The sequence below is a fragment of the Protopterus annectens genome, chromosome 2.part0 (genome assembly GCF_019279795.1).
Source record: "Protopterus annectens isolate FY-2018-M chromosome 2.part0, PAN1.0, whole genome shotgun sequence".
NCBI classification, from domain to species: Eukaryota; Metazoa; Chordata; order Ceratodontiformes; family Protopteridae; genus Protopterus; species Protopterus annectens.
The window spans coordinates 1221079811-1221105517 of NC_056728.1; the positions used below are offsets into that span (position 1 = coordinate 1221079811).

The following is a 25707-nucleotide window of genomic DNA, read 5'->3' on the forward strand; positions in this document are numbered from 1 at the left end:
CCTCTCTAAAACTAAATCATTCAAACAGAGGGAAAGTTTTTTATAAGCAATATGAATTTCATTCATAGACACTCTCTCATAGGTATATTGGTCATTTAACAAATCAAACATTTTTGCCTCATAATTAATATGATCCATAAAAACCACCCCACCCCCCTTATCAGGCTTCATGATTCTAAGATTTTTAAGATTTTTGGAACAAGCTACCCATCTATGTCAAACAAAGTTCTTCATTAGCACTCTTCAAGAAAAATCTTGATGAGTGGATGGGAAATAGGAAATACACCCCGGGGATCACTTCTGTGTCTCTGCTGGACAGTGACACAGCAAAATAACTTCCTTGGGTGGTGAAAGCTATGGAACTTTGCTGGCTAGGCTTACGTAGGCCCTTGGGCCGATAGCCTAGTACCTACCTATGAACCTATGAACATGGAACATTATGATGAGTACAGAACTTCTTTCTGTGAAGTTGTCCTATCTCGACTTTATTCTTTACTTGTGGGACAGCATCCCTAGCACCATCTTTCTTGGGTGGCTCACGGGAAAACATTCTTCAGAACAGTGAACCCAAAGGAGGCCCTGTCCCTGGAGGCCAAATCCACTTTGTAATGAGTGATAAAGGTATGAGGCCTTGCCCACGTTGTTGCTGCGCAAACGGTCTCAATCAGTAGTTTTGCACAGGAAGCAGAAGAGGCTGAGATAGCTCTTGTAGAATGGGCCTTTACTTTGTCTGCAAGTTTTTTATCCACTGGCTGATAAGTATAAGAGATGCAATCTGACAACCACCTGGATAGAGTGTTTTTTGCTACTGAAGCTAGTTTCTTGGAATCTGAAAAGTATACAAACAATTGATCAGATTTTCTAAAATCCTTTGCTCTGTGTAAATGGAAACATAATTGTTTATGTATATGAAGTTGGTGTAACATATATTCTGCCTTAGTGCCATATTTGGGGAAAAATGGTAAGTCTATAGACTGGTTTAGGCTTGATTCTGAACATACTTCTGGTAGAAAGGATGGGTTTGTACAAAGTGAAACTCTGTCATTATGAAACAACATATACAGAGGTTTGATAGATAATGCTTGCAACTCCAAAACCCACCAGGCTGAAATGATAGCCATTAAGAAAATCATTTTCCAGGTTAAGAACTTCAAGCGACAGGATGACGCAGGTTCAAGGGGGGGGGGGGGGGTAACACAAAATTTAGGTTCCGTGGAGGTAGAGGTGGTTTAATGGGCAGTTTTAACAGGTTGGTACCTCTCAAAAAAGCTTTACACAATCTATGGGACATAACATTGTGTCCTTCTCCAAAGTGAAAATTAGAAATTGCTGCTAACTGTACACGAATAGTAGCTGCAGCTGCTCCCTCATTGAAAAGTTTTGCCAAAAATTCCAGTATAGAAGGTATAGCTGCAGAGAACAGGTCAATATGGTTCTTTACAACCCAGGACGAAAATCTTTTCTATTTGCTGAGATATAATCTTCTCATAGAAGATTTGTGAGAAAAGATCAGGATATGCTGCACTGAGGTAGAAAGATCAGGTAGCCTGGCTATGTTTGGAATTGGAGCAGCCAAGCTGTCAATTTGAGGGTCTGAAGAGATGGAAGGAGGATTCCTGATGGATGGGTCAGAAGATCTGGCACTGGGTCCAGAATCCAAGGCTCCTCCTGAAGATGAGGTCGCAAGAAGGGGAACCAGATTTGATGAGGCCAGTAAGGGGTTAACCAGAATTAAGGTCCTTCCCAATGCACTGGCTTTCTGGAGAAGTTTGGGAATCAAAGGGAAGTGAGGGAAAGTGTAAAGGAGAGCTGAGGGCCAATCGTGTACAAGTGCATCCCTTGGGGATTCCCCCAGAGGGGGGAATTGGGACAAGGTAGCTACTGCATTTCACATTTATGGACGAGGCAAAAAGATCACAGCAAGGCTGGCCCCATGTCTGGAAAATCATTATCGCTACTTCTTGTTTCAGGAACCACTGATGAGGCATTAGAATCACTCTGCTGAGTTTGTCTGCTATCACGATGGAATTCCCCGGGATATGTGTTGCTGTCAGAAAGCATTGGAAGGAGGTTGCTCACTTCCATACTCTCAGGGCCTCTCGACAAAGGGGGTAAGATATGGTTCCTCCTTGTTTGTTTATATACCATACCACTGATATATTGTCTGTCTTGATTGCAATCGTTCCCAGTGGAAGAGCGTCTTGGAATGCTTGCAACGCCAGAAGCACTGCTCTCATCTCTAGGACACTGATGTGCAAATGGACCTCGTGATCCTGCCATGCGTCTTCGACTGTTCTCCCCTGATAATGCCCCCCCTACCCTATCTGGGAAGCATCCATAGTCACCGTGGCGAGTGGTTGTGGAAGAACAAATGGTCGACCTAAGGTTACCTGGTCGGAATAAAGCCACCAATGAAGGTCTCTTCTGCAAGATTCTGTTAACATAATCTGGTGTGACATCAGGAGCTCCTGTATGGACCACTGAGTGAATAGTAGTCATTGCAAAATTCTCATGTGCAGTCTCGCTAAGGGGATTACATTACTGATGCTGCCATGATGCCTAGTACTTTCAGAACTGTCCTTGCTTGTGTCTTCCTTTTGAAAAGAAGGTTTAAAACCCACATCCATAGGGCTTGTACTCTGTCTGGTGGAAGCTTTATCATCATTATTGTAGTGTTTAAATCTGTGCCTATAAAGATAATATGTTGAGATGGCAATAAGGCAGACTTTTTGAATTTTATTGAGATCTCTAGACGAGAACATAGTTTCATAGTGGTGTCTCTTGCCTCTGTTAGTAGATGCTTGGTAGTGACGGTAAGAAGGCAGTCGTACAGATATGGAAACACCTGGAAACCTAAACATCTCAGGTGAGCCATGACTACTGCCATACATCTGGTGAACACTCTGGGGGCTGTAGTGAGGCCAAAGGGCACAGCTCGAAATTGGTAGTGACTGGTTCCCAGTCAAAAGCACAGATGACTCCTGAATGGCCTGTCCATTTTTATGTGATAGTATGCATCCTGGAGGTCTATAGAGCACATCCAATTGCCTGTTCCAGAAAGGGAAGTATTGACTGCAGTGTAACCATCCGGAACTTTGTCTTTTTTACAGATTTGTTTAGTTTGCAGAGATCCAGTATGGATCTGCAGTCCCCTGTCTTCTTTAGAACTAAAAAGAACCTTGAGTAAGTCCTGGATCCTATCTGGTCTTCGGAGACCGGTTGGATGACTTTTTTTAGCAACTTCTTTATTTCCAAGGTTGTTTGGTTCCTGTGACTGGCCGAAACATCCAGATAGTTTCTTATACATGGGGCAGAAAAAGAAAAGGGTATGGAGTAACCTCTAGATATGATGCTTTGTACCCACTTGTCTTTTATTTCTAGCCAGGCATCTGGGTACAAAGATAGTCGATCCCCGACTGCCTCCAGAGAGGTATAGATGGGTCTCCTTTCAGGAGCACTGAAATGGCTTACCAAAGAAAGACTCTTGGTTGCCCTGGTTCTGCGGACCCCCTCTGCTACACGGCCGGTGTCTTCCATTATTGCTTCCCCCTCTGCCCCTGGGGGAAGGTTCACCACATGTACCTTGAAAAGTTTTCTGGGATTTTTGAAACCACATTTTCCTCCCTTTTGACCTTTAGGATAAGGTCTAAAAGGTGTGGAAAAACAGACTCCAATGGCAGAGAGTTTTTTTTTTCCTTCCTGCTCACACCTGGTTAGTGTCTCTTTTACTTTAGGCCCGAGCAAGGATGAGCTGTCGAAGGGGGCATTAACAAAGGATGACTTGAAGGGTTCCACAAAGTTACACAGGCACATCCAGGAATGTCTCCTGAGGGCAAGTCCTGAACCCGCTGACCTTCTCGCTCCATCGGCTGCATAAGAAACGAGCCTCATCGATGAGTTAACTAATGAATATAAGGTGGAGAGCTGGGAAGATACTTTATCTGACACCCCAGCAGCTACTGAACCCTGAAGAGTATCTCAAAGCTCTTTCAGGAGATCTCTCTGTAATCTGGTGAAATGAGTTAGATAATTCAGAAAACTGAGTGTGAAGGTTGCTGAAGAAAGCATGTGCATTCCATATCTGTCCATCATAGGAGACTCTTTGTTTGGAGGATGGACAGAAGTGGACATTTCAGACAACTCCTTTTTGATGGCCGGCGCCACCACCATAGCATCTACTAGGACACCTTTAGTAAGGGAGGTTTTTATCTTCAGGAGAAGTAATGAATTTGTTTGGCTTCCAGGGAACAGGCTCCACTGAATCTGGACCCTCCCACTCCTTTCGACAAACTAAATCCATAAGTTCGTTGAAAGGCGGAGACACCCAAGTGGCGGAAGGGCGAGACCCAAAAGCCTTCAGGTATACAAACTCCTCATCAGAAGGGGTGATGGGCTTCCAGCCACCTCTCTGTTTAAGTATTTCTAGAATGTCTGCAAAGGAGACATCCCTCAGAGGGCAACCGTGGGGACCCTTCTGACTCATCGAGGTCTGCGCCTGACGTGACTGACTCCTCCAGGGAGTCCAGATGCTTCCTCTTACATAATCTCTTGTGAGGGACCTCTTCAGAAGGGCATTCTGGAGAGGTTTCGGAAGAGAAGGGTTAGCCCATTGGGGCATCCTGAGGCTTTGGGTCTCTACATCTGTGTGGAATCGGTTGTGCCAAGGAAGACACCGGTGCCTTTGGGGAAGGAATGGCTGGACCTGAGAGTAGGGCTGCCTGTGGGGACAGTACTCTCTCCATAGCCTCAAAAGCCCCCCCCCCCCGCCCATGATCCCAGGAAGCACCTGGTTCTGAAGGATCAGAAGGTTCCCCCCTGCACCATGTGGGTCAGCAACAAGGCCGAGGTAGGAGCCGAACTCATATGCGCCGAGGCCTCAAGAGGAAGTTCAGATCCTATAAAAACTCTGCCTGACTGACCTCCCCAGACCTGACCAGAGAATGCCGGCTCCTAGACTCCTCAGATAGCACTGAGGTAGTCGGAGTGGTCAGATCCAAAGATCCTGGAACAGGTCTCGGCTCCGATGGTTCCACCACTATCAATTCCATGCATTCCAGCTCTGAAGCTGCAACTCCGGTCGGAGGAGGAATCAATGTTAAAAGGACAGGTCTGGTCGGTTCTGAGGCCCTCTGGGTTGGTTCTGACAAAAGTCTGGCTAGCACCAGTGCCCTCAAGAGTCTCTGCACCACACAATCCACATCATGGTCAGAAAGGCTTCTAGAGGATTGAGAGGAGGGAGCTGGAGATCCTATAGTCAATAAAAAGGCAACCTTAATGTTGGCGATACTGGCTCCAGATCAGGGGACTAGCTCCTCACCTGGAACACCAATGGCTCCAATACAGATGGAACCGAGGTGGAAGGTCTCTCGGACCCAACAGACTTTGATACTGACGGAGACATCTTCGACAACTTTTCTGATGGCTCCGACTGCTCCGAAGTAGAGGATGACTTCAATTTCTGGGATGGAGAAATGGACTTTTTTGGAGGACTTTGACCCTGTACTAAGGCCTCTGAAAAGGAAGATCTTAATAGCCCTTTTAAGATTTACTTATTCTTCCTTTCTTGAAGAACTCTGGAACTAAAGGAGTGGCATATTGAGCACGACTCCTGTAAGTGAACTGCCCTCAGGCAGTTAACTCATTCAGTATGGCAATCAGTGATAGACATCTTTTGAGTGCACTTACGGCACTTTTTAAACCCCATTGGTTTTACATCTTTAGCTCATTTAGACATGGTCAACCAATAAACCATCAATCACACAAAGAATGAAAGAATGGCTATCTAACTAAAGATGGGTTCAGCAGCTCTCACTAAAAATGAGCTAGCTTAGACCGGAAAAATGTATAAGATAATCACAGAACAACACACTTCTAATATGAAATATAAATATGAATGACTAATTAAAAGAACTATGTCAAACACGCACACACACACTCACACTCACACTCTAATCAACTTTAACTGCAAACTGACAGGAAAAAAAATTCTTAAAACTATTTAAGCATTTTAAAGTATCATACAGTCTTCTAAGCCCAAAGGTTAGAAGAAAAACTACACTTGTAACTATACTAAATGTAGATCAAACAGGATAGGGGAAAACTATTTAGGCCTAAACAAAACAGTGGCCAGGAAAAACTAACAGTACATGCTAAATATAGTAAGTAGGACACTCTCTAAATAAGCACGAGCAAAGAATGAACTATCTAACAGAAAATGTTATAACAGTAACTATGTATAATGAAGGAAAATACAAAAAACTGTTTTACACTTAGCCAGAGCTAGATGAATCACCCGATCAGTTTCAGCGGCAGACGAGATCTGGGCAATTCCCTGGAGCCTCATGGGATAGGGAGTAAGCCATGAGCTAGTTGGAGACCTTGAACTTTAATAAACGTTTGGGTCAGAACCGAGGATCAGTTCCGAACCCACAAGTAAAGAATGAAGATGAGATAGGACAACTTCACATCAGAGGTTCCAAGAATGACTGCAGTGGAGCAACTGTTCAAATAACAAACAATAGCTGCTGTTGCCGAAGACCTAGTAGTGCTGGATAAATTCATAGCTCAACAATGAAGAGCATCTCCTTCAAGCCACAAGAGGACCTGGAATAATATTTCATAACCTTTAAATGCATTCCCAGCCAGAAAGGATAGCAGTTAGCCAACTATGTTCTGATACTCGCTACTCGACTGATGGGCAGTCCACTCAATAACTTCATGGACATGTTGAACTCTGATTACAATGATCATGATAAAGTAAACAAAAATGATTACTTGCTAGTGTTGGGGCCACAATAAAGACCAGGCTTGTAGGCTGCATGTTTGGATTTTTACATGAAGTAAAACAGTAAGATCACTGTTAGCAGTAAAACTTTTGTGAAGTTTTGGTTGGACCTGGAGAGTCACACCAGTAAAGCAACTGCAGTTATAATAATAGTTATTGATATACAGAAGCAAGTTTACTGACAGTAAAAAATAAAAAAAGTGGATGTGTTGATCAGACCCAAAGAATGACTAAAGTTTTGTTACTTTAATGGAAAGAGTCCTGTGTTTTGAAAATTTACACAGAGGTGCTATTTAAAGTGACAGAGAAACTAAAGGTTAAAAAAGGTGCTGTTATGCTTTAAGTGCAGGAAAAAGGACATTACTAAATATTTTAACATTAATGTCAAGTCTGTTGTGTATGCAAAAACGGTTTACTATCATATGTTCGAAGCGAACTCTGTCGACTGCACTTTTGTCGAACACGGAAGTTCAAAAACGGTAATATCGAACACCAAAAGCCAACCTAGGAACGGTTTTAACATGGGTCGAGATAGGTGTTCAGTGTTATTGCTGAACTACAAACCTCTCTCCTATCTCGACCCATATTAAAACCCATTTCTAGGATGGCTTTTGGTGTTCGATATTACCATTTTTGAACTTCCATGTTCGACAAAAGTGCAGTCGACGGAGTTCGCTTCGAACATATGATAGTAAACCACAAAAACTGCTATGGAGTATGAGAGTGGTAAGGGAGTCATTAATTATAATAGCCTTTCTACAGAATAATAGAAACAGTTTTTGTTATTGTGTCACTGCTAAATAATTAAATGCTCAGTCTTAGCAGATATGAAAGAGCTACTACAAGATTTGTTAGACTCTGGTAATACGATTACCTTTGTAAAATGGCAGTTTGTGCCATACCTCTAGGATAAAGGAATAAAGATCTATGGCCTAGAAAACCCAAGTTTCATTAGTGACTCATCTAACTGACATTGTGACGTGGAGGATGGGAGTACCTATCTTGTGAGAAGGGAACATTACCTTAGTGGGGACTTGACTGGGGCCAGAGTTCATTGGGAAGACAACAGACTGAGTTCAGGAGGACTGAGAAGGTGTGAGCATCCTATGTGCTTGGAGTGGAGCACACACTCCAAGTTACTACCCATAGCCTACCCAGCCTTATGGAATGACATGAACATGTACGGGAAAGTTAAAGCTAAGAAAAAAATCCCCAAGATACTCAGCATGAGGACAGCTGCCATTAGAGATGAAGAATGTCTGATTGTTCCAGAAATGGGGACGCATGGTATGCATGCCAGTGGGGTTGCAGATGGGGAACCAAAAAAAAGTAAATGAAAAAGGTAGTATGTAGGTAGGAAAGAACTATTTCAAATAGCTGCGGATATTATCTGTATACATGGAGAGAAAAATGGTATCCCATTACCCAAGTAGGAATTCAAATAGGACTTGGAAAGACCTTATAACTGGTTGCTATAGTCCACTATCTTACAAATGATAGTATGACTGGAAAAAAAAATTCTTATTTCAAAGAAGTGTGGCGGCCAAGGGAAGGCAAAAGCACATTGAACTGATTTTATTCCCTACTTAATGAAAGCACACTGGGCAATTAGCCAGTAGCTTACTAACTCTTCAAAAGAGCAAATGCAGGGCCACCAAAAACAATATGTATTCAGGAATTAGAATGTAGACACATAGCTCATGCTAGACATCCCCAAAGGAGCAAGGTATGTAAAAGTGTTGCCCTGCAAGGAAGATTATGCAATAGGTTCAGAGTCTAAGTTGATGCACACAAGGGGATGTAAGAATTGGGAAGGAATAGAAACCAATGAAGAAACCACAAACATGACACAGAAAGAGGTAGAAAGTGATTTGGTCACTGATGAAAACCCAGAAGGAAGTTTGATAGAAAAGGAACCTGAAAGGGAAAAGAAACATAGAAATGGGAATGTTCACTTTGAAGACAAAAATCACAAAAGAATTATTAAGACAGGAAGAGGTATATGTCTCAGATGTCAGACAGGAAAGCCCAAGGGACAAAAGGTTTCAATGAGGGTCATTATGACCACTAATGTGAGCTACACTTTTCTGGGGGAATGAATGTGATACTGAAATCCGTGTACTTGTTTTAATATGGAAGGAGACTATGCACACTGATTTGAAGGGAATTCAGGAGGAAGAAGACCATGATCTGGATGATCTCCAAGTAAGCTGGCTAAATTAAAAAAAATAGGTAGATAAGTCCCTGAGCTGAGTGACAGCAGACATATCTAGGGTGCTGAGAGAACACTCTGCTGTGGATATCCCTACGTCCTATCTGTATTGTGAGCTTCAGAATTATTTAGTATATACGGTAAATAAGGAAAAAGAAGAGCTCATATGTCAGCTTTTTATAAAGGCACTTCTGGAGCCTGATAATGAAATTAGTGCACAGCCGTAAAGATAAGGCCTGAGCTAAAGCCAGAATCTGGTCTGATTTTACTGTTCAGTGACCTTAAGAGAAATTGAAAGATTTTGTCACAAGTGCCTTAAGTGCTGAAAGATAGCTCTGAACCCAGACTTTAACAACCTTCTCATATCCATGCTTATACCAGAAGCTCCTTTCAAAAGGATTGCTATGGAGATTGCTGGACAGCTAGTAAAGTCTAGTAACGGGTTACAGCACATATTAGTAATTTTGCACTATGCTACTAAATTTTCATAAGCAACTCCTTTTAGAAAAAACGATTCTAAAGCCATACCATCATAATTAGTTTTGTTATTCTCCAAAGTGGGGATTCTAAAAGAAATACAAATATAGGTACTCCCCCTTTATGTTTAAGATAATGCAGAATCTGTGCTAGTGCTTTAAGGTAAAACGGTTCAAAACCTCCAGACATCACATATAGACTGATGAACTTTTTAGAAAAGCATTTTAAGAGGACTCTAAAATCAATTACCCAGAAAGTCACAGAAGAAGAGAGGAATAGCTGGGATTGGCTCCTACAGTTTTTCTTCTTTACCGTCCAGGAAGTGCTCCAAGCTTTGTCACCGATTAACCTCTTTGAACTCCTGTATGGTAAGCATAGTAGATGATAAATAGATATTGCCAAGGAAACATGGATGAAGTAAAGTTCCCTTTAAGAGTGCATTAGAGCATTACACAATTATACTATTATGCAGGACAACTAAAGGTGGTAATACATATCATATAAGAACACATAGAGAGGTTACAAACCAGCCAACAGGGAATATATAATGGAGATGCCAGAACAAGAGAACGTCAGGTCAAAGACCAAGTTATAGCTCTGGCTTCCTCAAACAACAGCAAACTCCTAACAAGATGGCAAAGACCTTTTGAAATTACTGAGCAAGTGAATGAGGTGAATTATAAAATTAAGCAAAAAGGAGGACATTTCCTGACCCAGTAAATCATATAAATGTTTTAAAATCCTGGAGGGAGGTACAGACTGTTATTCTTATCCTAGAAACCGGGGTAGGAATCATTTTAAAGAAAGAAAGCTGACTTTGATATTTGAAATATAGATGACACCTTTTCCAAGCACCAAAAACAAGATGTGGGAGTTTGTGCTGTTTGGCTTGGACAGGGCTGCCGCCTCATTACAATGCATTATGGACCTCATACTAAGACCACATAGATCGTAAGTGGCTGCATACTTGGATAATATAAGTGGTCAATCAGAAGACTGGAACTCACACATTTTCAAATTCTAAGTCATTCTAGATTCCCTGAATTGTACCGTACTGGGCTCTATAAATGCTTCAGAAAACAAAATGGAATGACAGAATAAGATACCTGGTATGTAAACTGGGAGAGGTACTTTCAAACCCAATAGAAAAAAACCTGAAGCAGTTAAAGACTGATCAGTTCCCCCTGACTACAAAGTGGTTGAGAGCCTTCACCTGCCTGGTTGGCTATTACAGGAAATTTGTAACCCATTTTGTAACTATTGCACGTTCCCTTTCTAACCTTACAAGAAGCAAGCTACCAAGTAAAGTCAGGAGGACACTTGAAGCTGCGTATTCATCCCAAAATCTTAAAAAATGATTTTATGCTCCAAATCTCTACTAATGTCTCCTGATTTCTTCAAGATATTTACAGTATGTAGGGATGCAAGAGGTGGTTTGGGGACAGTTTTGCCTCGGAAAGTGTGGGATGAGGAGCAACCTATCAGCTGTTTGAGCAGAAAACTGTAAGGCAGACACAAAGTATTTGACCATAGAGATGGAATGTCTGGACATTAAGTTACTCTAGGTCTCTGATGGAGTTAACCTACAGGAGGGGAATTAACTCATATTACGCACCATGGACCACTACAATGGTTGTAACAATAGAAGGAATGTAAAATGAAGTTTTGCTGGTGGATCTTATCTTTGTGGCTGTTCCTCATTAAGATATAGAATCAGCCCAGTTCCCACAACTGAAATACAGATGGCCTGTCAAGGGCATATGGGTCTAGAACAGATGGTTTCAAGCTGGGGAGAGGGGATATTTATAACATAGCAAGATGGTTACCACCTAAAAGGTGTAGCATGTTGACAGATAGTGTACTTTTGGTATGGCTGTGAATGATGTACCTAATTCTGGAAATAGTTTTTGTAACTTTGCATAATACATTATTTACAGTTGTGAATGATGTTTTTAATTTTGGAGACAATACCTGTGTCTGGATAATACACTGTTATAATAGTGCAGGGTACTGCTTCCATTTTAAGGGGAATACTTGAAAAAGGACTGTGAGAGGCTCCACTTGAAAGCATACACCTATTTAAAGATGGGTAAAAGTAGCCTATGTCAGAAGTTGTTGAAAGATGTAGTTATTTTTAACAGCGCTGCCGCTGTGATGGTCTGCACTGGCTCAGCTCTTATTGGGCTCTAAGAGCTAAACTAGACCCTTGGCACAGCTCTGAGTTGGCTCTTCTTCAAAAATCCAAACTTGTCTGCCTTCAGTCTATTATGCAATACTCCTTTCAAAAACATTTTGACATGCAAATGCCTTGAAAGAGGGTGATCCATAGGCAGACATGCTGAAATGGCCATTAAATGAACCTTGACAAAGGAGTAAGACAGACCCTGGTCAATTTCAAAAGAAGGGGGACTGGGCCATAATGGTTTGGAGGATTCACTATAAATCTTCAGAGGTACCTTGGATGTCCATGGAAAGGGTAGAAAAGCATGTAGGAATCATCCTGTCCAAGAAAAAGAAAAGGCATCGTCTTCCAGGCCTTCTTGCATGGAGTCCTGGAGCAGAATGTTACCAGCTGATTGTTCACAGGAGGTAAAAAGGTCTACTTAAACAACTCTCCACAGGTGATCAAATCTTGGAAGTCCTCACCCGATCTAGTATCCATTCTTGAGGGTGTGCCTTTGTCCTGCTCAACCTGTCTGCCACAAAATTTTGTTCTGATGGAAGTTAAGGTGTCTGAGATTGTAACGCAAAGTTATATCACATGCTAACATGGCTAGTCTGCACAGGAGCTAAGATCTGATTCCCCCTTGCTTTTATGTGCCAAACCACTGCCTTATTGTCTGTAACAACTTGTAATGGTTTTGAAGACCAGGGGTGATTCAGATAGTTGCGCGCCTTGATAAGGGAAAACATTTCTTTTATGTTTATGGGCTTTTGGCTGTCTTTGTTATCCAGATATCTTGCACTTTTATTTCCCTTGATACTGATCCCCAAGCAAAGTCTGTGGAGTCTGTGGTGAGTGACTGTTTTAGAGCAGGAGGGGAGAAGGAGACACCTGGATTCAGAAATATTTGATATCTCCACCAAGTGGTTTCTCTTCTCACAAATCTCATCATAACCCCCAGAAATGGAATTGAAAAAGATAATAGGTGTTGGTACTGAGGGCAAGGAGACTTTGGATGCCATTGTATCTTTCTCAGGTGGAGTCTTGCTCGAAGTGTTTTGAGAATCATAGATGTCATTGGACCCAGAATTGTGAGGTATTCCCACACAGTGACCTAAGTCTGAATTGAAACCCTCCACAAAAAAGAGATGTCAAACTTTGCTTTTCACTGAGCAGATTACTGAGTGTGCTGGGAATATTATTTGCAAAGCGGATAACTGTATGAAGAAAGATGACAGGAATCCACAGCAGTTTGCAGACAACAGTGGAAAAAGAAGTTATGTACTTACCATAATGTTCCATGTGAGTTGTTCTTCTCGCCTTCATTATTACTGATGGGTTCAGAGCCGATCCTTGGCTCCGAGTCGGCCAATTTGCAAAAGCTCGAGGTCTCCAACAGCTTGAGGCCAAAGCCCAATTCCACAATGCACCACTATATTCTCCAGATCTTGCTGCCAACTAGCATCAAAACTACACCAGATTTCAAGGAAATTATATAGACCACTGTGAGAGGAAACTCCTCAGGGGAACCAAATCCAAGACAAAACCTCTCGAACTTCCAGACATAGGATGGGGATAGGTGGGGAAGGGTTGTAATAATGTAAGTACATAACTTCTTTATGTGAAGTTGTTCAATCTTGCCTTCATTCTTACTGATGGGTAGCATCCCCAGCACCACAATCTTGGATGGATGGCTCACGGGAGTACCTGCTTCAGGACAGCAGACCCAAATGAAGCTCTGTCCCTAGAGGCCTTGTCCACTTTGTTGTGATATATAAAGGTATGTGGATTTGACTAGGTGGCAACTGCACAAATTTAATCAATAGGTAACCTGGTCAAAAAGGCTGCAGAAGTAGAAACCACTCTTGTAGAATGAGCCTTGACTTTGTTATGCAATGCAATACCCACTTCACTGTAGATAAAGGATATACAATCAGAGAGCCATTTGGCAAGGTAGATTTGGATACCGGTGCACCTTTTTTAGAATCCAAGAAGGAGACAAACAGCTGATCAGCCCTTCTGTGGTCTTTTGTCCTGTCCAAATAGAAGCAAAGTTGTCTATGGGTGTCAAGTTCATGAAGCATATATTCAAACTGATTTGAATTATTGGGAAAGAAAACAGGTAATTCAATCGTCTGATTAAGTGTGAATTCTGAACACACTTTTGGTAAGAATGACGGATTTGTTCTGAGGGAAACCCTATCTTTGTGAAATATTAAGTATGGCTGCTTAATAGAAAGGGCTTGCAATTCAGAAATTCTGCTTGCTGATGTAATGGCCACCAAGAAAAAGGTCTTCCAAGAAAGACATTTCAGTTCACAAGAGGAGGCAGTTTCAAAGGGCGGGAGAATAATCTTGGACAGGACTAGGTTTAAGTTCCATGGAGTAGTAGGAGATCTGATCGGTGGTTTTAAGTGCATCGTACCTTTCAAAAAAGCCTTAGCCAACTTATTAGACATACCATTTTCAGATGCATCTATATGAAAATTAGAAATAGCAGCCTGTTGGACTCAAATGGTTGCTGCTGCAGCTCCTTCACTGAACAGTTTTGTTAGAAATTCCAAAATATCCGAAATGGACACCAGGAAAGGGTCAATGTTATTCTGCTGTGCCCAGATGGAAAACCTTTTCCACTTACTGAGGTAAGGTTTCCTGGTTGAAGATTTGTGAGACGACAAGAGCATATGTTGAGCCTCTTCTGATAAATTCTGGAACCTGGCTATTCTGGGAATTGGAGCAGCCAAGCTGTCAGTTTGATGGACTGAAGAGAAGGGTGAAGAGCTCCTGACGAGTGGGTCAACAGATCCGGCACTGGGTCCAGGATCCAAGGCTCCTCCAGTAGATGAGGCTTCAGGAAAGGCCAAATGGTACAGTGGTTAAGGTGTATGCCTTTCAACCACAAGGAAGGGGAACCAAATTTGATGAGGCCAATATGGGGCTATTACAAAAACTGGCTTTCTGTAAGACTTTGGGAATCAGGAAAAAGGGAAGGAAAGCATAGAGGAGTCCCGGGGGCCAATTATGGATGAGTGTGCCCCTCGGGGGCTGTCCATGTTGAGGGATCAGGGCAAAGTAGTTGCTGCACTTGGTGTTTGTGGAGGTGGCAAAAAGGTCGCAGCAAGGCTGGCCCCATCAGTGGAAAATCATTTTCGCTATTTCATTCTTGAGAGACCACTCGTGAGGCAACAGAATAGCTCTGCTAAGTCTGTCCGCTATCACATTGGATTAACCTGGAATGTGCGTTGCTATCAGAAAACACTGGGTGGACTCTGCCCAATTCCATAATCTTAGAGCCTCTTGACATAGGGGGTAAGATTTGGTTCCTTCTTGTTTGTTTATGTACCAGACTACGGACATGTTGTCTGACTGGATTGCAAATGGGCCTAGGGGAAGAGAGTCTTGAAAGTACTGCAACTCTAAAAGAACCACTCTCATCTCCAGGATGTTTATGTGCAAATGAGCCTCGTGAGCCTGCCATGTACTTTGGGCTGTCTGTCTTGCCCCCCTCCCACCCGATCAGGGAGGCATCTGTGGTTACTGTTGCAACTGGAGTCGGGAGGACAAATGGATGTCCCACAGTCACAGTCTTGGATGTTAGCCACCACCGAAGATAGTCCTTGCAAGGGTTGGTAATTAGAACTGGATGATTCATTGATAAGTCCTGAAATGTCCACTGTGTGAATAACAGCCACTGAAGAATGCGCATGTGAGATCTCGCAAGTGGTATTGTAATAATCGTTGCTGCCATAGTACAGAGCAGCTTGAGAATCTGTGATGCTGGTGCTTTTTATCTTAACATGACAGGAGATTCACAATTTGTTGTTGAAGGGTAATCACTCTTTCGGGAGGGAGCTTCAGGGACATGCTGACCGTGTTTAAGTCTGCTCCTATAAAGACTGCAATAAAGTAGACTTTTCTGAATTTATCATAATACCCAGCTGTAAGCATAGATCTATGGCAGTGTCCCTTGCCCGAATAAGTTGATGCCTGGTGGGGGAGGTAAGGAGCCATTCGACCAAGTAAGGAAACACCAGGATTTCTAAATGTCTCAAGTGAGCCATGACCACTGCCATATGCTCATGTTGTCTCACAAATCTTCAACCAGGAAACTTTACTCTGGGGGCTGTAGTGAGACCAAAAGGCAGGGCCTGAACTGGAAGTGACTGGCACCCAACCTGAAGCGCAGGTGATCCCTGGATGGCATGGCCATTTTGATATGGTAGTATGCATCCTGGAGATCCATACAGCACATCCAATTGTCCCTCCCTAAGAACGGGAAAATGGACTGAAGCGTGACCATCCGGAACTTAGTCTTTACCACATATTTGTTGAGTCTGCTGAGGTCCAAAATAGGTCTCCAGTCCCCTGTCTTCTTTGGTACCAAAAGGAATCTTAAGAAAGTTTCAGATCCTTGCTGGTCTGCTGGGACTGGCTGGATGACTCTTTTTTGCAATAGTTTTTGATCTCTATGGATGCCACATCCCGTAGACTGGGTGGAATGTCTGGGATTCCTTTTGTTGGTCTGGGCTGTGAAAGAAAGGGGATGGAATATCCTCTGGATGTAACGTTTTGTACCAATCGGTCTTCTGAGATTTTTACCTAGGCACCTAGGAACAAAGACAAACATCCTCCAACTACCTCCAGAGCAGGACAGTCAGGCCTCCTTTCAGTAGTGCTGATAGGGCTTCCCAAGGAACTGATCCCTGTCACCCTGGTTCTGTGGACCCTCTCTGCTGCATGGGCATCATCTTTTACCATTGCCTCCCCTTCTGCCCCTGGAGGAGGCTTCACCTTGTGAGTTTGGAAAGGCTCCTTGGGTCTTATGGAACCATATTTTTCTTCCCCATTGACCTTTGGGATAAGGTGAAATAGGGGTAGAAAAATGGACTCCTATGATAGATAGAGTCTTACCATCTTGCTCATATCTGGTGAGGGTCTCTAACTTTTGGTCCAAACAAGGAAGAACCATCGAAGGGGGCATTCACAAACGACGACTTGAAAGGTTCCGCAAAAGAACACAAGCGCATCCAGGAATGTCTTCACAAAGCAATTCCTGTACCCGCTGCCCTACTCGTTCCATCAGCTGCATAAGACATGAGGTGCATGGAAGAGTTTAAGATGGAGTTGAGGGTAGCAAGCTGAGACGTCACTTTGTTCACCACAGAATCAGCTACTGCACCCTGGAGAGTATCTTGAAGCTCCTTCAGGAGATCTCTCTGAAGCTTTGTGAAGTGGGTTAGATAGTTCAATGACCGAAGGGCAAAGGTCATAGAACTGAACATGTGCTTTCTGTATCTGTCCATGATCCTAGGCTCTCTATTAGGAGGATGGACAGACCTAGAAGTCTCTGATATCTCTTTTTTAGTGGCTGCCGCCACCACCATGGCATCAACAGGTATGGGTTTGGATAAGAAAGACTTATCTTGAGGCACTGAAATGTATTTGTTGGGCCTTCTATGAACAGACTCCATAGAATCTGGTGACTCCCATGCTCTTCGAGACAAAAGATCCATCGAAGGGCAGAAACACCCAAGAGGTGGGGGGTCGGGACCCGAAAGCATTCAGGAGCACCGATTCGTTCTCGGTAGGATTTAGGGGCTGCCAATCCCTAAACCTTACTTAAGGATCTCAAGGATATCCCTGAAGGAGATATCCTCAGAGGGGGACATTGGGGACCCTTCCAATTCCTCCAAATCAGTGTCCGACATGATGGATTCCTGGGGGGAATCTAAATGTCTCCTCTTACATAACCTCTTCCAAGGAACCTCCTCAGTGGGAATCTCTGTGGAGGACTCAGAGGAGCAGGGTTCCCCCAAAGGGCCATCCTGAGGCTCTGGGTCCCTGCATTTACGGTGAACCTGAGAAGCGGAGAAGATTCAGGCACCTTTTGGGAGGAGGTGGCCATATCAGAAATTGTGGTAGTCCGGGGGACATTGCCCTCCTCAAGGCATCGAAGGCCCCACGGCTCCGAAGCGAGGAAGCACCCGGGTCAGAAGACACTGAAGACTCCTCCCGCACCAGAACCACCAGCTCTGAGCCAGACGTAGGAGACAAACTCATCCATGCCGAAGCCCCAAGAGGAAGAGTCGGAACCAACGTATCGGTTCGACCCCCCCCCCCCTGGAACCGACAGGAGAGTGTCAGCTCACAGATTCTGCCGGCAGAGCAGAAGACATCAGGGTTGTCGGTACCGACAGCTCCACAAATGACTGAATAGCCTCCTCCGGCTCAGATGTCTCGATTCGAGTCGGAGGAGGAGCAGAAACAACAGGAGAGGACTTTGTCGGTTCTGAAGCTGCTTGAGTCGAAGCCGACAGAATTTTAGCAAGCGCCAGATCCTGTAAAAGTCTGCGCACCACTTGATCCACATCCAAATCAGAGAGTCTGGAAGCCTGAGATGAAACCACCGATGGAGCCAGTGAACCCAGAATCAGGAATCTCAAGGTAGGAGATGCCAGTTCCAAGACTGGGGACCGGCTCCTACCAATAACCTGTATGGTCGGTTCCGATGACATTGGAGCCGAGACAGTAGCCTTTTTTGAAGATTTCTGAACCGAAGAGCCCTTCGGACCCAAACTAGTGGAAGAGGCTGGAGAAGAAGGTTTTGGTTGTCCTGGAGCAGAATCCAAGTCTGATTGGAAAGCAGATAATCAATCCCTGCTCCATGAGCTTATGTTTCCTTTCAGCCAAAACTCTAGAGCTGAACCCATAACAAATGGAACAAACCTCCTGTAAATGGACCTCACCCAAGCAATACACACATGTGGAGTGGCCATCAGTTATTGACATCTTTTGATTAAATTTAGGGCATCTTTTAAACCCTGATTTTGCCTTCTCAGACATTGTGACAAGTCAACAAGGGAAACAACACCACCCTGTCAGTAAAGAAAACTAAGCCTAATCGACTATAAGTACTAAAAGGCAGCTTACCGTAACTTCCTAAAGACTGTGCAAACAGAAAAAGCCTGACAGGCTAAGATAAATAACAAAAAACAGCCAACAAACGGGTAAGAGCCTAACCGGCTAACAAAAAATTGCAGAAAACTGCAAGAGCCTAACTTGGCTTAGGATAGGGCAAATAAGCCAAATGGCTAACACAGAAGAAACAGGGTCAACGCCCAAAAACTAGAGAGAGAGATATACATATATATCAAAAAAGGGATATAAATCCGAAAAATGGATAAACTGTACTAACCACAATACTATAACAAACCTAACTAGCAAAAAGGTAATTATTCAGAAAAAAATTGCTGAAAATATTAGACTTATCTCTCCAACGGCCTGAACTGTAAAGAAATGCATGATCAGTTGCAGCAGCAAACTAGATCTGGGGAATGTAGTGGTGCATTGTGGGACAGGGCTTTGGCCTCAAGCTTTACAAATTGGCCGACTCGGAGCCGCGGATCGGCTCCGAACCCATCACTAAAAATGAAGGCGAGATTGAACAACTTCACATCAGCTGTTTAAATGAAAATAACCACCTTGAAAAACTGAGATGAAGAAAAAACTAAGGTCTTGTGATCATGACATACATGGTTTGCAGTGGATCACAAGATCAGGCATGTGAACAACTACCTACATCATAACATGCTTATTCTGTGTTATTTTTCTCATTTATTTAATTTGTTTATTTATTTCTCATTTGTTAACCAGGTTAGTCCAACTGAGTTTGCAAACAAACCCATTTTCAGTGGAGACCCGAGGGGAAAAGCCCCAGCAAACATAAGTAAAGATAAAGTGACAATATACAAATATTAAATAACATACAATTTGATGATTTTGACAGGGTATTTTTTTATATATCTTCCATTTAGGATAATTGGGGGGTTAGATGGCAATCGCTTACATGATGGGAAGAGAAACTGATTAAAAAATGAAAAAAAAATGAGAACTTGAACATAGCATTATTTCAACTGGTTTAATTTGCTCACCATTGCCCACATACTGAGATACACTGCTTAGACAGGAGACAGAAGGAGCAGAAATAGCAGTTTAACAGAATTTTGTCTTTACTGATCTGGGGTAAGACATTTTTATATGCTGCATAATCTGTGAAGTGTGGCAGATCAGGGTTTACATTGTTGTTGTGTCTTTCGGCTTTTCCCGGTTAGGGGTCGCCACAGCGGAACTCCTATCCGCTAATGATTGGCAGTAGATTTTTATGTGCCGAGTTGCCGGCCCTGACGCACAACCTTAAACGAAGGTACGCCCATGCATGCATGTCTCAAAGATCTACTAATCTGACAGTGTCAACAAAAGTTGCAAAATAGAATCAAGGGGTCGGGTGACATTACTAAACAGAGGTTAACTGTATACATCTGACACTGTATCCCGTATCACATCTCGCTGTCTGAGAACTACTTACAGATTTAAGTTGACACTACGTTTACAAAAACAACATTTTAAGATTGCTTTGTGTTATTTTGCTCTCAGCACTGTATTTTGGGTAAAGGAATTCCTCTATAATTCTTTCTGCTTTGTTGCTGACTGGTATACAATATCTTTGTATATTTACGTTAAGGGTATCTATAACTGCTGAGCACTTACAACATCAGAACAACAATATTCATGTTTTCTAAGGCAATACAGTATGATTTTATTACCTGACTGTGTTTGAGCTACACCAGTACTATTTCTCAGTCCAATGAATGAAAACTGGAAGAGTCTCCAGTATCGCTGATCTGCAACTTTAACTGGATTTTTTTTCCATCTGTACTCAATCTCATTTTTGGGATAAGCATCTGGAGATAAAAGATAGATCAAAAATAGTTTCATCAAGATACCTAGAACTGTAAATGACCTTTAGTCGATAATCTGAGAAAAGGACACTTAAAACTCACAGCTATAGCATATTTCAAATACACGTGTTATAAATTCTTAGCATGGAATCAAGTCTAAAAACTTTTAGTTATGTACTCACCATAACTTTAGATGTTTGGGATCCATCTCGCCTACATTCTGTACTGATGGGCTCGGAGCCGATCCCTCGGCTCCAACTCGGCACGCTTATGCTATAGAGCGAGGCCTCTTATTGGCTGAGCTATCTTTATCCCAGGATGCACCACCACTAATCCCCCAGATCTTGTTTTTCCGCATTCATGCACACATGCACAACTTGATTATATAACATTGTTAGATGTTTCAAGATGAAACAACAGGATTCGGACCTTCTGATATCCTCTGATCTCCAAGGAAGGGGGAAGGAGGGTGGGTTATTAGGAATGTAGAGATGGATCCCAAACATCTAAAGTTATGGTGAGTACATAACTAAAAGATGTTATGTGATCCTATCTCGCCTACATTCTGTACTGATGGGACAGTGTCCCTAGCATCTAAATCCCGGGTGGCTCATTGGAAAACACTCCTGAGCACTGTGGAACCAAATGAAGCTCGTCCTCTAGATGCCACATCTAATTTGTAGTGTGAAATAAAGGTGTGCGGGGAAGACCATGTAGCAGCAGCACAAATGTCACTAATAGCAAGCTTAGAATGAAATGCTATCGAAGTAGCCATAGCCCTTGTAGAATGAGCTTTGACAGAGGCGGTAAGCTCTTTGTTAGAATAAAAATAAGCTTGAGTAATACAGTCCCTGATCCATTTGGCAATAGTGACCTTTGTGACAGCTTTGCCCAATTTATTGTCTGCAAAGGATACAAACAACTGATCTGTTTTCCTTGTTTGTTTGGTCCTGTCTAAATAAAAACGTAACTGTCTGTGGACATCTAGTGTGTGGAATATGAACTCCGCTTTGTTAGAGTATTTTGGGAAAAAAACTGGAAGCTCTAACGATTGTTGTAAGCAGAAACTAGAACAAACTTTAGGGACAAAGGAAGGATTTGGCCTGAGGGATACTCTGTCTTTGTGAAAAACCAAGTACGGGGGTTTTACTGACAAAGCCTGAAGCTCTGAAACTCTTCTGGCAGAAGTAATCGCCACCAGAAAGGCTGTCTTCCATGATAGAAAGTTTAGATCACATGTAGCTGCCGGTTCAAAGGGGAAAGAAGTCAAGGCGCGTAACACTATATTGAGATCCCATGGAGGTGCAGGATGAGAAATCAGAGGTCTTAATAGAGCAGCACCTTTCAAGAAGGTCTTACACAATCTGTTGCTCATTAAAGGTGGGTCTATGGATTCGTGAAAATTAGAAATTGCTGCCAATTGTACCTTGACGGTAGAAACTGAAGAGCCTTGATTGAAAAGAGAAGTCAAAAATTTCAGAACTTCTGCCACGGGAATAGAAATGGGGTCCAGGCCCCGGAGTTGAGCCCAAATAGCAAATCTTTTCCATTTGCTAGAATACAGTTTCTTTGTAGCAGACTTATGGGCCGAAGATAATATGTGCACAACATCTGGATCCAATGTATGACTCCTGACTATCGTCGGAAGAGGAGGAGCCAAGCCGTCAATTTTAAGGTGTGTAGGGACTGGTGGAATAGTCCCGACTGATGAACCAGTAGGTCTGGGATCTGATCCAGGAACCATGGACCTTCCAGAGCATGTTTCCGAAGATAGGGGAACCACACTTGACGAGGCCAGTAAGGAGCAATTAAGATCATTTTGCTCCCCAAGAGAGATGCCTTTTGAATCACCCTGGGAAGGAGAGGAACTGGAGGGAAGGCATAAAGCAAGCCGGTGGGCCAAGGACGGACTAGAGCGTCCATGGGGCTCTTCCCCGGAGCCGGGGTTAGGGAGAAGAATTCTTTGCACTTTGCATTCAGAGGAATCGCAAAGAGGTCGCAACACGGAACTCCCCATTTGCTGAAAATCTGACTTGCAACTGTCATATTCAGTGACCATTCGTGAGGAGAGAGGATGGTTCTGCTCAATCTGTCGGCTATCACATTGGACTTGCCCGGTATGTGAGTAGCCACTAGGAAGCGTTTGGTCGAGACTGCCCATTCCCAAACTCTCATGGCTTCTCTGCAAAGAGGATAGGATCTGGTCCCTCCCTGTTTGTTCAGGTACCAGACAACTGACATGTTGTCTGAGTGAACAGCAATTACTCCCTGAGGGAGATAATCGTGAAGGGCTTGAAGGGACAGAAGTACTGCCCTCATTTCTAAGATGTTGATATGAAGTAAAGTCTCTTCTGGGTGCCATTTGCCTTGGACTGACCTGCCCAGGGAATGCCCCCCCCACCCCGTCTGGGAGGCGTCCGTGGTCAAAGTGGCCGCCGGAGGAGGTAGAACAAAGGATCGTCCCTGATCCAAGTTGGAGGGCACTAGCCACCAGCGAAGGTCCCGTTTGCAAGATTCCATGATCCATACAAGGTGACTGAGGGGGAGTTCCTGAAAGGACCACTGAGCTGAAAGAAGCCACTGGAGAATTCGCATGTGCAACCTTGCCAAGGGGACTAGAAGAACCGTGGCGGACATGGATCCCAATAGCTGCAGGACCATCCTGGCTGGAGCTTTGGGCCTGGGAAGTAAGGCTCGAACTTGAGTCTGTATAGTTTGTATTCTGTCTGTCGGCAGATAGACCCGCATTCGGTTTGAGTCTATCTCTACCCCTATGAATCTTATGCGTTGAGATGGCAGCAACACAGACTTTGGCCAATTGAAGGTGATTCCAAGGGAACTGCCCAGTGATATAGTGGCTTGGAGGCTCTGCAGTAGTAGATGTCTGGAGGTGGCAGTTAGGAGCCAGTCGTCTAGATATGGAAACACCTGGAATCCTAGACTTCTCAGGTGAGCAGTCACGACTGCCAAACACTTGGTGAACACCCTGGGGGCTGTGGTGAGACCAAAGGGCAGCGCAAGGAACTGAAAATGACTGCCTCCTAGGCTGAAGCGCAGATGTCTCCTGGACGCCTGATGTACCATGGTATGATAATAAGCGTCCTTGAGATCTATGGAGCACATCCAAACACCCTTCTCCAGCAATGGGAGAATGGTTTGTAGGGTGACCATTCGGAACTTGGACTTTCTGACTGAACGGTTTAGGATGCTGAGGTCCAAAATGGGCCTCAAGTCCCCGGTCTTTTTTGGCACCAAAAAGAATCTTGAGTAAGTCCGTAATCCGATCTGGTCTGCGGGGACCGGTTGGATGACTCCTTTTTGCAGCAGCTTTAAAACTTCTGAGGCTGCAGTATCCCGCTGACTGGGTGGCGGGTCCGGGATTTTTTTGGACTGGGGGGGGGTGAGAGAATGGGATGGAGTAACCTCCGGCGATAATTCGAAGCACCCATCGGTCCTGAGTGATACCTTCCCAGGCTTTTAGGTGCTTGACGACCCCGACTGGCTCCGGAGCAGCACAGCCGGGCAATCCCTCAGGGACTATGAAAGGCTGAAGAGCCACGAAAGGACTCGCGGTCTCCAGTGTTGCGAGGGCCTCTGCCGCCTCTGGGACGGCGTCTTCCGGAAGAATTTCCCCTCCTCTGCCTCTGGAAGGGGAATCCTCCTGCTGAGAGGGGTAAGGCTTCTGAGATCTACGGAACCACATCTTCCCTCCTCTTTTAGCCTTGGGATAAGGCCGAAAGGGAGTGGAAAATCGTGCCCCTACGGCAGTCAGAGTCTTACCCTCCTGTTCACAGCGGGTTAGTGTGTCCTTTACCTTGGGTCCAAACAGGGAGGACCCATCAAAGGGGGCGTCGGCAAAGGAAGAATTAAAGGCCTCCGCGAAATGACACAGGCGGAGCCAGGCTTGTCTCCGTAGAGCAATGCCTGTACCCGCCGCTCTACTCGCTCCTTCGGCCGCATAAGAAATGAGCCTAATGGACGAGTTCGAAATGGACAACACTGTAGCCAGCTGAGAGCCAACCGTCTGGGCCAGCTCCTCAGGCAGGTTACCCAAGAGGGTATCGGATAGCTCCTTAATCAGATCCCTCTGAAATCTGGTAAAGTGCGTAAGGTAGTTCAAGGACCTCAGTATAAAGGCCGCTGAACTGAGGGTGCGCTTTCCATACCGATCCATGCTCCTAGACTCCTTATTAGGAGGATGGACGGACATTGAAGCCTCTGCTACATCTTGCTGGGTAGCAGATGCCACCACCAAAGCATCTACAGCCACACCTTTAGTTAGAAACTCTTTTTCAGGGGGCGCCGAGAGGAACTTATTCGGACGAGCAGGCACCGGTTCCACAGAGTCTGGGTGTTCCCACGCCCTTCGACAGATCAAATCCAAGAGCTCATCGAAGGGCGGAGACACCCAGGAGGCGGACGGCTGAGCACCGAAGGCCTTCAGGAACACCGACTCATCAGCAGAGGGAGGTTTAGACTGCCAGCCGCCTCGTTGTTTTAGGGCTTCAAGGATGTCTGCAAAGGAGACATCATCCGAGGACGACTTAGGGGACCCCTCTGCATCATCGAGATCTGTGTCAGATGTCAGAGACTCATCAGGGGAGTCAACGTGCTTCCTCTTGCACGATCTTTTCCTGGGGGGTTCTTCCGAAGAGGCTTCAGAAGGACCTCCAGGAGGGGGAGAAACCCCAGCGGGGGTAAACTGAGGCCCCGGGGCTCTGCTGTCTAAGGACAGGGGGACTGCCAACTTCCCAGTTTCCGTATGCAGGGAAGGAGCTGGGGAAACCGTTGAGGTAGCCAAAGAAGATTTGGCTAATGCACTCCTCATAGCCCTGAAGGCGGGACCACCAGAATCCTGGGAGGGTCCCACCTCCGTGGCCACGACAGTGGATGGCACTCCCGCCGCCGACGCACCAAGAGGGAGACTTGGGACGGAAAGCATCAATCCCGAAGCCTCCCCCCAGGGCCGAAGGAAGAAGTCCGTGTACTGAACTCCGACCCAAGAGCCAGAGTTGGAGCAAGGGTCGGGCCCGACCCTAACACCTCCACAGGTTCCACCAGCACCGGCTCCAATGGTGCCAAAGCTGTTGGAGGAGGAACCACAGTAGGGGAGTGGACCATCGGCTCCGAAGCCGAATGGGCTGGAGCCGAAACTAGCTTTTGGAACACCGGAGACTGGAAGAGTCGAAGGAGCACCCTGTCGATGTCCGAATCAGACATCTTGGATGATCTAGAGGATACCGATCGGGCCCGAACCGATTTCTCCATCGGCTCCGAAGGGCTCAGGGACCGGCTCCGAATGGACTCTACCACTATCGGCTCCGAGGGAGAT

At 44.5% G+C, this 25707-nt stretch overlaps 1 protein-coding gene across 2 annotated transcripts in view; it reads right to left on the reverse strand.

The window, feature by feature from the left end:
• The window catches only part of GABRG1 (gamma-aminobutyric acid type A receptor subunit gamma1), a 734122-nt gene that overhangs the window by 196909 nt on the left and 511506 nt on the right, over positions 1-25707 (reverse strand). For both annotated transcript variants that reach the window (XM_044061399.1, XM_044061398.1), the window contains exon 6: positions 20241-20378. In XM_044061399.1, the coding sequence (XP_043917334.1) occupies positions 20241-20378 (138 nt within the window). The remainder of the gene's footprint in view (positions 1-20240; positions 20379-25707) is intronic.